This window comes from Scardinius erythrophthalmus (assembly GCF_964197995.2).
Source record: "Scardinius erythrophthalmus genome assembly, chromosome: 22".
In the NCBI taxonomy this organism is placed as follows: Eukaryota; Metazoa; Chordata; class Actinopteri; order Cypriniformes; family Leuciscidae; genus Scardinius; species Scardinius erythrophthalmus.
Window position 1 is genome coordinate 4,533,555 of NC_138242.1, and position 15,103 is coordinate 4,548,657.

The window sequence follows — 15,103 nt, forward strand, 5'->3', positions numbered from 1 at the left end:
AAATCACCTTGCCTGATTCATTTAAATGCTACTCTAAATTTTGCGTCTGAAAGGGAAACTCCTACAAATGCATATGCAATAAGGTCAGCCGCAAAAATAACCCTGTCCGCGCCTTTTCGCCGCTAATTTTTCACTGTCTTTAGTAAATCCTGACAGACGTTTTTTTAAAGCCAAAAGTGGGTTTGCACTGACGCAAGCTGTAAGTAGATCTGGCCCTAAGACTGCTAAATACTCAAAAGGCTCAGAATGCAGATATATACATTAAAGTTGCGATGAAACTCAAGTAGCGGTTTCATGCATCGGTTGTTGATTAGATGGAAGTAGATCTGAATGTGAGCTTGCAGTCAGTTGTAATAAAGAGGTGGGGTTTAGGCGGACTAAATGTTTGGGGAAATCAAGGTTAAAAAATTAAACTTGCACAGATAAATCGTTCACTGTAAAAAGGGTGAATTTTCATTTCATGCCGACTAAGTTGAACCTTCTCCTCTGCGTTCACTCTCATTGCGTTGTTCTGCTATGAGTCAGTGTCCCAAGTCGCAGGAAATCGGACATGAAAGATTTGGCAGTTAGACATCAGAAATGGTGCTTATTCCTCTGCTCAACTAAACAACTCCACCACACATTAGTCCAGAGCTAAGAGCCTTGATAGGACTGTGAAGTGAACTCGTGCCTTGAACTCACACCTGCGACGGCTCACTACGGCCAATAAACGGGAATAACATCCTCGATGGAAGATAATGGCGCTTCTGGATCATTTCAGATTCAATGAGCCACAGATAAGACACATTGTGATTTTATTGAACATGCAAAATTTACTTTGTTAAATGTTGCATTATTCAAAAGACAAACGTTTCCAGAAGGCCCAAGATTTAAGATGCTGTAAAGCAAGGAGAATTAGTTTGCTTGCTGTCTTCTTTGCCTCTAATGTAAAAAAAGAAAAAGAAAAATCACCTTATCAAATTGGAAAAGGTGCCGTTTAATGAAATGATCTCAAATGTTTTATAACAGCATATTTTTTTACATTGCAAGTTGTTGAGCGTATGAAAAGATTGCTGAATAATTATTACAGTAACGGTATGGGTGAATCTCACAAATAAATGTCTCGGTCTTATTTCACCTCATAATGAAAACAAATGTATTTTTCATGGGAGTTTACCACATTTTCACAAATTCTGTGCTGTACTGTACATATGCTTACCATGATATATACTTAAAATTGTACAGTACACTTTATTATATTACACTTTAATTTTTATTTAGTTTTTTTTTTTCTTGCTACTGCTGAGAATAGTATGGTGCTGATGACATCAGAATGATGTCACAATGAAAAAAAAGCAAATCATAATGGTATTTAATCTTAAACAAAAGCACTTATGCAATAATTTTACACAATATGTATTCCTTTTGATTTCCGGGTTAAATCTGGCATGAGTTTTCGCGAGTAGTTGATACCATTATCCTGAACACGCAGTGCGGATATCTGCACGTTATTGATCATTTGAAGAAGCGCATCATTTGGCAGCGCACAATCTTTCGTGTGAACTGAATGCGTCGTTATGTCATTATTTTTACTTTTGCAGTTTCCTCTCTGATGGACATTCATCAGTTTAATCACAACCATTATTTCCACTGAGCCGAGAAGGAAGGCAGTATTTTTCTTTTCCCGCCTGGCCGATCCTGGCAGGATTGTTCAGAAATGTTTATCCCAGCCTGAGGAGTTCTCCCGTTTGACGTCTCTCACCGCACCTTGTTCTGAGTGACGGCCCGTGAGGCTAGCAGTCGGTCGATGACATCATCGCTGTACCCCAGGGTGTCTCGGAGAACCTGGACCGTGTGCTGGCCGATCACAGGGGGAGGGACCGGGCTGCGGGACTCAAAACTACTGAAGCGCACAGCAGGGCCTGTGTGGGAACAATAAATCAAGTTACTTTTTGATACCAAAAACCTCCAAAATCTCCAAGATCATTCAATAGACACCACTGTTCAAAAGTTCGGGAGATTGTGTAACATTTTTTAAATAAGTCTCTTCTGCTCACAAAGGCTGCATTTTTTTTTAGTACAGTAAAAACAGTAATATTGTGAAATATTATTACAATTTAAAACTTTTCCATGTGAATATATAGTAAAATGTAATTTATTCCTGTGATCAAAGCTGAATTTTCAGCATCATTACTCCAGTCTTCAGTGTCACATGATCCTTCAGAAATCATTCTAATATGATTTGCTGCTCCCCCCCCCTACATACTATATGTAGTCCATATGATTATTATTATTATTATTATTTGATACAAGACTGTATGAAGATTTGATTTTTATTTCTTTAAACTAGGCATACCAATAAACATGGGGATGACAGCCCTAAAAAAATACAAATTGATAATATATACAGTATATATATATATATATATATATATATATATATATATATATATATATATATATATATATATATATATATATATATATATATTAAAGAAAACATATCATGCTTTTAAATCATTCCTTTTTACATATAAATCATACATTTGTGGTCTATATAAAGCGGAACTGCAATGCTTGGGTCTGAATTCCTCATTATTATAGCTCCACAGGCCCCTTTTCTACCCCTTTTCTGATGTGCGTCTGAGAGCAACTCGTTTTGGTGCGGTCTCTTTAAATGCAAATGAGACACGTCATACCCCGCCCCCTCTCCAGGTTGTAGCGGTGACACTCGGTTCAACTCCACCCCGTTCGGCCATTTTTGTAGTTTGATAGCAGAGATACGATTATCTAGCGGCACAGAAACTTTTGGACATCCAAGATTTGTCAACACAGAAAACATTTCATCATTGGATAGTTTTTTCGTTTTATTAAAGTGTTGTTTTATGTCAGCTTAATGCCTGGAACGCTTTTCAGAAAAGATAAGGCAACTTATTTAGCACAATTCACACGGTAATTCAGGAAAAAAATATCTCCGAAATGCTCCACATGAAACTTTGGTCTTCCGACCTTTTACCACCATGTCGATTTATTTTGATTAATATGTGCACGAGAGAGAGAGAGAGAGAGAGAGACCGGGTCTCTCTCTCTCTGCTCGTTCTTTCAGTTAAACATGCGCCCTGTCACAAGCGCGGCAGTTCATCTACATTACTCACCGATCAAATAGGACTTTGGCAGGACAAAAAAAAAAAAAATCGCTTTGGCGGGCGCTAAAACAAGTTCAATGCAGGAAAAACCCTGTTGTTGCTGAAGTAGTTATCCTTGAAGTGCTTCGCGTTCGCGCACACAAAAATGACTTTATGGGTACATTTCCATTAAAAATAAAACTCAACCAGGCACTTCGAAGAGGTTCTGATGCTGGGAGACGGTGTAATGAAGCGTGTGGGTTACTACATCCAACAACCGAACATTTTGACCCTCTCGTAAGTTCTGCATCTTTGAGCTTGGACTACAAAATTGCAGCGAGAAATAACAATGGCGGATTGCTCGAAGAGTCGAGCCGGTAGTCGATGTCCTTATTTGGCAGTTCCGCTGCAAATACTGTGACGTAATTGTTCACAAAACGTCATAGAGAATAGAAAAATCGGAACAGGTTGAAAAATAAGGCCAAAACAGAATATAAAGATATCAACGAAACACCTGAAGAGACTAATTTCAACTTTTCTGTACTTCTAAACACTAAAAATATACAACAAAATGCATTTAAGGGCTAAAAAAGTGGATTTAGTATGATATGTCCCCTTTAAGTTTGAAAACTCCTGGCCTATGCCACGATCTGGCACAAAATAAGTGAAATGGAGCAGGAATGTGGTTCAACTTCGTTGTGGATCGTTCTAGCCCAATTTACCTCCTGTTAAACAGCATGACAGTCAGAATGCAAAACATTTACAATGAATTTTAAACAAAAACAACTAAGAGAAGTGTAGGAGGGGCCTTTGAGGAAATGGCTAAAAGCTTTTACTCACATACGTCAAACCTGCAGGAAAGTCCATAAGGCTACTGACTTACAATCATTGTGGAATATAAACACAGCCTACATATCCAAATGTGGCATTTACAGAAAGATGATGTCAAAATGGATGAGTAGGTCATCTGGGTGAGTCACTTCCTCAAAAACTTCAGATATTGCTATCATTAGGCAGTATTACCATTTCCTTCCCTTTTCTGGCTTCTCTTTTCTTCTTGCAACTACAGATAATTTCACAGAAACTAATTGTTTTTCCTCCCCCATGATTCTACGACAATTTAACCGATGCTCGTTCCATGAAAAAAGGAAAGAGACATTAACATTCATACACTGTTTTATGCAATAAGGGACATATACACCTACACACTTCACACGTTTGTTCCTCGTAGCGTTCTCCTACGCAGCTACAGGTCACATTCCCCACGAGTGCCGAAGCCAAACGCATCCCATAAATGTGTCTTGATTGCTTAACCTCCAACATCCAGAGCTTTTTCACATGTTTTCAAGGGCCTCACACAAAAGACATGCGGTTTTCGAAACAGAGACGGTGCGTGTCGACCAGAGGCGAGGCCTGACGCTCGTTATTAATGGCACTTTGGAAAGTCTCGTACTTCAAACGGACTGGAGAAAGACATGCAACAGATGACAGACGGCACGGATAACTTGGGCAACAGAAGCCCGAGTGAGAGCGCGAAATCACTTTCTTTCTGGTAAGATTCTGTCTCTAGTCAGGCAATACAGTACACAACCATTTCCACATGTTCTCTTTGATTTCAGTGTGCTTCTGATGAGACAAAGATGAGCATGAGACAGCCTGACGTTTAAAACTGTAATTTCTGGAGTGTCGGCCATAAATATTTGAATGCTGAAGATGCACCTAAATCTTTATTAATGGATAAGACATAAAAGTGGCATCTGCAAACAAATGCGGCATGAACTAACTTAACTTTCAGAGTCAGTTTTGCAATGACTTTTAATCAACTAGTGTTTCAGTGGATGTACTGTATGAAGTCAGATCTCCTCAAGCTCACACAGGAACTACCAAATGTCCAAATATTTCTTTCTTCATTGTCAACAGTACACCGTCTAATGTAGATGAACTGCCGCGCTTGTGACAGGACGCATGTTTAACTGAAAGAACGAGCAGAGAGAGAGACCCGGTCGCGCGCGCGCTCACTCTCTCTCTCTTCAGAGCCAGGCGAAAGTGTAAACAAGACTTCACCGTCTCCAAATTAGACGCTGTCTTACTCTCTCTCCCTCGCACATATTAATCAAAATAAATCGACACGGTGGTAAAAGGTCGGAAGACCAAAGTTTCATGTGTAAATACAGTACACACCATTGCGATACATCCATATGAAGACGTTGTTCTGCAGGTTCGTCGTCTTCATTTTCATCTCGCTCCGGCTCCGACTCTGGCTCGAACATGTAAGGCTGGCTGGACAAGTCTTCCGTTGTTGACATTTTGTTAATAACGTGTGACTAAAAAGTTTCTGTGGGGGCGGGGTATGAAGTGTCTCAATTGTATTTAAAGAGACCGCACCAAAACGAGTTGCTCTCAGACGCACATCAGAAAAGGGGTAGAAAAGGGGCCTGTGGAGCTATAATAATGAGGAATTCAGACCCAAGCATTGCAGTTCCGCTTTATATAGACTACAAATGTATGATTTATATGTAAAAAGGAACGATTTAAAAGCATGATATGTCTCCTTTAATACTCCAAATAGTTTTTGTTTTAAAAAGGCTTGGTTATCAAATGCCACTGTATTTTTCTGTATTCCACAGTCTCAGAAAGTTATTTTGGGGAAATAATAATAGGCAAACACAAGACAAATGAAAGTTATAAAATGAATGTGGATTATTTGGTTAAGAATGGTTGAAATTAAATAAGATTATTGTTTCTCAGGAGGAGGAGACTATGAAAAAGTACTTCCCTGTAGTACTGGGCTTGAACAGTCAATTACACACACTTATATGTCAAATTGCGCGTCTTTGTTAGTACCTCATAAACACAGTTGTTTTATGTTTTAAGTGAACATAAATGGTTGAGATAGAAAGCGCATGTATATCAGTATATTAGATCAGTACATTCACTCTTAAAGGGACAGCAGCCTAATAAACCCGCTTTGCTCTATCATAGTTTTTTTATTTCTAGTGCTTAAAGGTGCATTGCGCACAGCGGCGGTTTCTTCATTAGGGCGATCGGGCGACGCACCACCAAAGTGTGAAAGGGACTTTCTATCACTATCTCATTCAACCACAGAGTTACGCTAGCAGCAGAGAATGTCTAATATGGTTAGCAGTCACTCATTGTTGTTCTGCCTCTGGATATAGTCCAATCAGCGCCGAGTCACGTTCTGTGGAGTACCGCCTCTTTTTGGGCGATTTCACTCTGCCTGAGAATCGCCCAGAGTCTTCCCATAGACTTACATTCATTCATTTTTTTTTTCGAACTGCAGGCACTGCAATGCATTCTCTATGGGTTCCGGGAGGGCTCGCACTAACGTGATTTCGTCATCATACGTAACCTTAACTTGTGCAGCGATTGGTGGAAACAAGTGTACCTCTATTAGTATTTAGCCATAAGCTGAAGTGACATCCAATAATTTCCTCAGTGCATAACTTACATTTCACGGACATATTCTCCATCTGTAAATGTTAGAAAGTCCAGTTTGCTGTCATGAGTGGGCGAGCTTTCTGCAAGCTATACTTCCGTGAACGAGCGCCCCCGCGTGCATGCGCGCCGAACAGACGGAGCGCAATAGAATAGGAGCGCAATTATTCTGACTAAAATATACATTAGCACTAAATTATAAATATATTTATCTAAAACATTTGTTGTTGAATATTTGTTGTTGTTGGTGAACATAAATGTGCTAGATAATTTCAAACCTACCTGTGTATTTTTATGATATTAGCTTTTTTTTTTTTTTTTGGTTTAGAAAATTTAACTACTTCTTTAAAAAACATTTATTTTGTTTTTAGATTGTAATGTTGCAATGTTAGAATGTAATGTGATTCATTTGACCCCTTTTTTGGATAGACTGCAGATAGACAGCAAGGTTGCACTATGTTTGTTTTTATAACCTTCAATATAAACATTGTTTGTAGGACAATATCGATCAGGATATTAAATATTAAAAAAAAAAATTAAATACAGGGTTTTTTTTTATTCAAATAGAAAAATAATAATTAAATACTCAGATTATACCATTTATGCCATTTAGCCCAAAAATTCAGATTTATTTGGCAATTGGCTATTTCCCAACCCTACCGGCTGAAGTTTTAGCTAAACTTTAGGCTTATGATAGCTACATTATTATCACTGTTAAATTGTTATTTAACAATAAGCCTACATTCAGTCCTGAATTAAAAATTCAGTTTGTTGTGCCCCCCCAAAAAAATTTAGCACCAGCCGCCACTGATTGCGCAACATTTCATGTTAAAAATACCCGTTTTTCTAACCCATACATGCTTAAACAATTGCCTGATGGGCTGAATGAGCCCTTCTCTGATCACTGCGATTGCCTCTATAATCCTGTACAGTAAAATAAATAAGAGGGATTCGGGTCGGAATTTGAGACTGGGCGTGACGTCATGCGCGTTCAGTTGCAGTGTTGCAGTTTCGCTTGTCGCCAGAGGGGGCATAGTTCTGCAAAAACTCAGAGACTTGCGCAATGCACCTTTAAAGTTTTTATCTATTTAGATTTTTATCTGTTTTTTAGTCTCTTTATTTGTTCCTATTTTATCACTGGCTGTTTACTTGTCTTCAGTGAGTTTGGGGGGGGGGGGTATTTATTTTTTTACTTATGTTAGTTAGCCTAGTATTAGTTTTTTTTATTTGATCTTAAAATTGGTAATGAGATTCATTAAATTTCAATTAAATGTTCTATATCATAAAAACTTTGTCTAAAGCAAAAATAACTAATGTGATATATATAGTTATCGTGAAATAAAATTATTCACATCATGATATAAGATTTTGGTCATATCACCAATGCAGACAATGGTAATGGCGATACGACATTTTACAGTAAGATAAGAAATTCCAGTCAGTCGTTGGGAAAACTCCGCACAGGAAATGTGCCATCATGAAGATGAGAGTCAAACGGCCATTTAAATACAAGAAACATCCAAAAAAGGAGGGAACACCAGATCTCCAACACGATTGTGTGCGTGTGTGTGGTTTCGCAGCCTCAGCAGTTCGAAGCAATGCCTTCACCACATCCTCTTCCCCCCTCCCTCGCTTCTGATCGACTGGCCACAGGCTCCCACATCTGCTTCTCCTCAGCCGGTACCGAGGCGAACGAGGGAGCGGGACACTCTTCTCCTCCGCAGGCATGGTCCAAGGTTTTCCTCTCGCTCTACCGCAACAAAGCCCACTGTGTTCTTTCCTCCCATTCTGAACTTTATACATTCACTACTCCTGCTCTCCACTGCACACTTCAGAGGGCCGGCCGGATAGACACGCTGCTCCTAACATACAAAAAACTTAGGGCCCAATTCAGTTCGGACTCTTTTGTGGATGGGATTTCAGGGCAAAACCCTGTCGCTAATCACCCACACGTCAATTACAATGAAATCTGGGTTCTTTGGACAAATTCTTTAAAGGGGGGGTGAAATGCTATTTCATGCATACTGAGTTTTTTACACTGTTAAAGAGTTGGATTCCCATGCTAAACATGGACAAAGTTTCAAAAATTAAATTGTACGTTTGAAGGGGAATTTCTGTGCCAAAACCACTCCTTCCGGTTTGTCACAAGTTTCGGAAAGTTTTTTTCGAGTATGGGCATGTGTGACGTCAGATGGGGCGGAATTTCCTTATATGGGTCCTAAGGGCACTTCTCCCGGAAGGGCGCGCGCGCACCCGTAGACCAGAGCAAGAGAGCGAAAGCAGTTCGCCCATCAAAGCGCTGTGATCGGCTTTAGGGAAGTCAATGTCACCAAAGAAGTGGGTTTTTGGTTGCCAGGGCAAGACAACCCTGCACAGATTCCCAAAGAACCCAGCGTTAAGGGACCAGTGGATGGAGTTTGTTTTTCCAGAGCATCAACGGAGTTGTGCAAGTGTTCTTGTTTGTTCCCTGCATTTCGACGATGATTGTTTTATAAACAAGGCGCAGTTCGACGCCGGATTTGCAGATCGTCTAATGCTTAAGGATGGAGCAGTCCCAACGATAAAGGTTCACGGTCATGCGTTGGAACCGCAGGCGGTGAGTAAAACTGCTTCAAATGTCTGTGTGTTGTTAGCTAACGGCGCGTAAGCACAGCAAGTAAACAGTGAACAGCGCTCGTGATTCTTTAGCTCCGCCCACACGGCACACCTCCAGCCTATCTTTCTTTTATAAATATAATAAAACTAAAGACTTTTTGGAGATATGATGGATGCAATACTACTCTATAGGTACTCAAGATTAACATGAGATTGACTGAAACTGAGTGTTTCGCCCCCCTTTAATGTAATGATCAGTTCAGCATTAAATTAGATTAGATTAATAATGTAATAATGTTGTTTATTTAAATTGATTGTTATTATGAAGTGACACCTATGGATTGTTCCAGGGTTTCCTTTTAAATCATGAGTGTGAATTTGAAGTGAATTGGCCAGACCACGGTGGAAGTTAAATTGGAATTGGAAGAGAAAGGAATGCATTCTGGGAAATAATGTGTTTCATCCAAAACACTGTTAAAACAATTGCGGTCAGCAAGTACTGTAAAATGGACATTTTTAATGGAATATTGCAGTATTTATTATAAATGTTTAATCGGTGCAGATCTTTTCTTTTAAATGTGCCTCATAATCTTTCAGCAAAATAACTTCCCCCTCCCTCTTGTCTTCTCTGATGACGAGGGCGGGGCAACCTGTCACTCACATGAGATCAGCCAATAGCAAACCACAACCATTCAATCATCCAGTGAATTCGACATGGACAAAACCAAGTCCCGCCCTACATTTTTTCTTGTTCCAGAAGACGCGTCACTCAGATACCCGTCACAATAGAGAAGAAAAGACTTGTGCAATTTCCGTTTCATGATGACTTCAATACTTTTAATTAAGCAAGGATGCATTTAATTGATACACAAATCTGAAACCGCACAACTGTTTTCAACAATAATAATCGTAAATGTTTCTTGAGCAGCAAATCGTCGTATTAGAATGATTTCTGAAGAATCATGTGACACTGAAGACTGGAGTAATGATGCTGAAAATTCAGCTTTGCATAAAATTTTATTTTAATTCGTAATATTTCTCAATGTTAACGCTATTTACTGTATTTTTTATCATGAAGTCTTGGTGAGCAGAAGAGACTTCTTTCAAAACTATAATACAATCTTACTGACCCCAAACCTTTGAATGGCATCTATGGCCTATAAACAGTAAAACAAGACTTTGTCAATCCAACATAGCCATTTGAATTCATTTTAAGTACACTTCTTCACATTCAAATTTTAATTGTAATTCTGCACGCTGTTTCAAAACCAGGAGCTGAGCTGGAATGTAAAAGCCCTTCTCAGTTCAATTCTACTCAAATTTCATTCAGCATGTTTAGAGTGTGTTTGGGAATAAACAATGAAAAACAAATGTTCCAAAAGGGGGTTTTCACAGTGATGCCATAGAAGACCTATGAGAACCTTTCAGTCAACAGTTCTTAACCTTTTTTTCTTTTCTTAGTGTGAATAACATTTCTAAAAATCTAAAGAACCTTTTTCTACTATAAAGAACGGTTTGTGCAATGGAAAGATGTTATGAATGTTAAAGGCTCTTCATGAAACCATCAATGCCAATAAAGAACCTTTATTTTTAAGAGTGTAAACATTTTTTTTTTTTTTTGAATGCCCTGCACGTAAACATGTTTGGCTGGAACAGCTTAAAGTAAGATAGTTGTGAACATCAGTACACAGTTCAGAGAGATCTCAGACAGTTCAGATTCTCTGGGGGAGACAGGATTGAAAGATTACGGTAAACCACACTGACATGCTAAATATACAATTGTATCGCTGAGCTAAATTGCTTCTGACGTTTTCCGAGAGATATGATGCATGCATCCTGTGGGCCTCTGATTGCATGTAAATATCATCATCCAACCATAAAGCGCATTTTCCTTCCTGATTGAAAAAAAGATTGAACTTTGTTTTCCGGCATTTCCATGAAGATTCCCCTGAGCCGAACTTCATTTCATACAGCAAATATCAGTGACGATCGGACCTCATTTCCATTCCCTCAAAGATAACCGTTTCCTTGCTTCAGGAAAGACAAACCTGTTAAATCTATATCTAATATACACCACTTTATCTGACAAATAAAGGGAAATGCAGAACACAGATAGTTCCGGCTATAAGATCTGATGGGATGAGTCACATCTGAAGCCGAGATTCACACACCTGTGACCGCACACATCAAATGAGTGCTAAATTAATGCAGCAAGTTGCTTAGCAACTGTAAACGGTCTACAAGTTGGCTATGAACTTGGTGGGAAAACTGTTTATTAGTTTAGCTTACAAAACTTAGTGGAAAACTATCATCAGCTTCTCAAAAAAAAAAAAAAAAACACTTATAAAAAAGTCAAATAAATATGCATGGTTTAAAAATGTATTGGTCGATGTGAAAGTTAAATATATACAGTATACTTCAAAACCTTGCAGAGTTTTTTTTTTTTTTTTTTTGAAAGACTAACACTTTTATTCAGCAAAGATGCATTACATGGATCAGTGGAGAAATATATAATGTTACAAAAAAAATTTTTTTTCAAATAAATGTGATCTTTCTAAAAGAAAATATATTAAGTAGCGCAACTGTTTAACATTGATAGTAAGAAATGCATATTGCAATATGCATATTTATATACTTGTTCTGTCAATCAATAAAAAAAAAAAAAACGAATTAAGCACACATTTTCTGTAATTAATAGCGATTATTCGCACCTAACATGAACTGTTTTTTTTAATGCCATATGATATTTTTAATAATATCTCCAAATTAACAACATAAAGACGGGTTGTTTTAAATATGTTTAATGGCATCTTTCTAATAAGAACTATGAATGAAAGCCAGTATCACTAATGCTTAATGTTTTTATTAAATACATATTTTTCCCCTCAATTGAACCATTAATTATAGCAATTCAACATTACGGTATAATAGAAAGTCATAATTTTTAAACATCTAATAGGCTCTAAATAATATAACAACTTTTGATTTTAAGTGAACTTAATCCAAACTTCACATGAACCCATTATAATAGAGTGAAACAGTCAGGTTCTGGAAGTATTTATTTATTTATTTTTATGAATAAAGACAACCTTAGTTGTTGGTAATCGATGGTATTTGCTTCTGTTGAAGCTGCCAGCCTGCATTATTTCAGTTTAGATAATAAAAATAATCATGTTTAACAGCAGAAATCTTGGTGAAAAACTACATTACCCATGATGCTGTACAAAAAAAAAATCCACCAATCAGAGAGCTGAAAAAAGCAAAACTTGCCAAAAGAGCTCTTTAGCTCCGGCCACTCCCATGAAGCACCGCAAATAATACAATTGAGCCTCTCAAAATACTTAACTATTTGAATATATATGCATATTTTGCAATAAACCTGAAATATATTGTTTTATATATGTACCTTTTTGCTTCAAATAAAAGTTTGTAATGTAATGACTCGCCTTGAGCTGATTCGGTTTGGTTCATGGCTTAAAAAGCTTTAACAAAGACTTTTTTGAAATCCCTATGGGAGAAAAGAATGGAAAACACTTCCGGAACCAACGCGCTGTAAAAGTGGACGAGCTCTAATGCACTATATAAAGCAGGGCTCAAGACTTTTTTCTTTTACTGACCCTGTTGAGCCGGTTTTAGATTTTTCCTTACCCTGCCAAAAATTAAATAAATAAATAAAAAAGCTATTGTTTTTACTGTTTTTGACCCATGTAACCTTGTAAACAGTAACATTCAGGTAGGAAATATAAAGTAAACCACTAAATCACAGTCACTATACCACCATAGCAAGTGCGTAGCACTTTTCAAAAAAATATAAATAAATTGGAAATTCTTCCACTCTGTGTTGGAAACTCAGATTTACAACAGTCCAATTAATCGCAAATGTGTTCAGCGTCTACGGGTTTGTGTTAACTTTCTGTATGTAATGTGTATGTGAAGAGCATCTCCAGCTCTGCATGGTTGACAAAGCAGAGGAAAAGAGGGGAAGAGAAGAAAGAGAATTTCCCAGTGGAGATCTACGGCGCTGAGTGGAGTGAAGTGAAGAGAAACAGGTCTCAAACGCAGTGGGGACTTGAGAAAGAGTACAGATCATTTATCCTGAGTATTGTAAAAGAGTGATGGGATTTCTACAGGCAAAGCTATTACACATAAACAGTTCTCTAAGTGTACAGCATTTTAATTAGTTTTTTAATTAATGTACAGTTGTAATCGAAATTATTAAACCCCCATAGCAAATCAGGTTTATTGGCAAATTTTACAGACTTTCAGCTGTTTGCAATGAGCAAATCAAACAAAAGTAATTGAAATAGCTCAACACAACAAATTTCAAGTGGTTTCACAAAATTCAACTGAAAATTTAACTTTTAATGACTCTGCAGTCTCAAAATTATTCAACCCCCTGAAGAGAATCCCTCACAAACGCACAAATCTGCAAAACAGGTGTTGTCAAGCACACATGATGCAACTAATCAAGGGCTTCATTAGTTGCACCAGGTGTGCTTGAGCTAGAACACGTGAAATATCTGAACTGGCTAAGGTTTGTTGAGTGTTACATTTGACTGCATGTTAGAAAAGTAAACAAAAAATGGACCAAAAAGTTAAGAGAAGATATCATCGCCCTTCACAAACAAGTAACGGGATCCAAAAAGAAAGATAGCGGAGGCACTGAATGTTCCTAGAGACACTGTTAGAAGCATAGTTCGCAAGTTCAAAGTTAAAGGAACGGTGGTTCCACTACCTGGACGGGGCAGAAAAGAAGAAGCTATCAACGGCTGCAACCAGATCTCTGAGAAGGCAGGTTCAGAAAAGCCCTTCAGTGACAGCAAAAGACCTGCAGCAAGACTTGGTGACGACCGGCTCTGAGGTTTCAGCTGCACAGTATGGTGCGTACTAAACGCATGCGGTTTCCATGCCAGAACTCCAAGATGTACACCAATACTGACCCAAAAGCATAAGAAACGGGCTCAAAATCACATAAATAAGCCACAGAAATGTTAGGATTCTGTTCTGTGGAGCGATGAAACAAAACTGGAACTTTTTGGCCCTATGGATCAGCTGTATGTCTGGAGGAAGAAGAATGAAGCATATGCTGAAAAGAACACTCTGTCTACAGTAAAGCATGGTGGCGCTCGGTGATGCAGCCCCAGAACATTAAAAGTTGCATTTTCAGTTAAATTTAGGGGAACCACTTGAAACATTTATGTTGGCTATTTAAATTATTTCCGTTTGATTCGTTTATTGCAAATAGCTGAAAGTCTGAACATTATGCCAATAGACCTGATTTGCAATGGGGTTGAATACTTTCTATTACAACTGTACATATAGGCTCATGGGAGTCGTTAGGTGTGCAGGACCTGCAACTATGTTGTGACATTCATGCTCATCTATCTATCTATCTATCTATCTATCTATCTATCTATCTATCTATCTATCTATCTATCTATCTATCTATCTATCTACAGTATCTATCTATCTACAGTATCTATCTATCTACAGTATCTATCTATCTACAGTATCTATCTATCTATCTATCTATCTATCTATCTATCTATCTATCTATCTATCTATCTATCTATCTATCTATCTATCTATCTATCTATCTATCTATCTACAGTATCTATCTACAGTATCTATCTACAGTATCTATCTACAGTATCTATCTATCTATCTATCTATCTATCTATCTATCTATCTATCTATCTATCTATCTATCTATCTATCTATCTATCTATCTATCTATCTATCTATCTATCTATCTATCTATCTATCTATCTGTCTGTCTGTCTGTCTGTCTGTCTGTCTGACTGTCTATCTGTCTGTCTGTCTGTCTGTCTGTCTATCTACACTCACCTAAAGGATTATTAGGAACACTACACTAATACTGTGTTTGACCCCCTTTCGCCTTCAGAACTGCCTTAATTCTACGTGGCATTGATTCAACAAGGTTCTGA

General features: G+C 37.9%; 1 protein-coding gene across 1 annotated transcript in view; it reads right to left on the bottom strand.

Moving 5' to 3' along the window:
- Positions 1-778: 778 nt before the first annotated feature.
- Positions 779-15,103, bottom strand: part of sugct (succinyl-CoA:glutarate-CoA transferase) — a 140,612-nt gene continuing 126,287 nt past the window's right edge. The window contains exon 14 of the mRNA XM_081352417.1: positions 779-1,901. Within this exon, the coding sequence (XP_081208543.1) occupies positions 1,738-1,901 (164 nt within the window). The 3' untranslated portion in view covers positions 779-1,737. The remainder of the gene's footprint in view (positions 1,902-15,103) is intronic.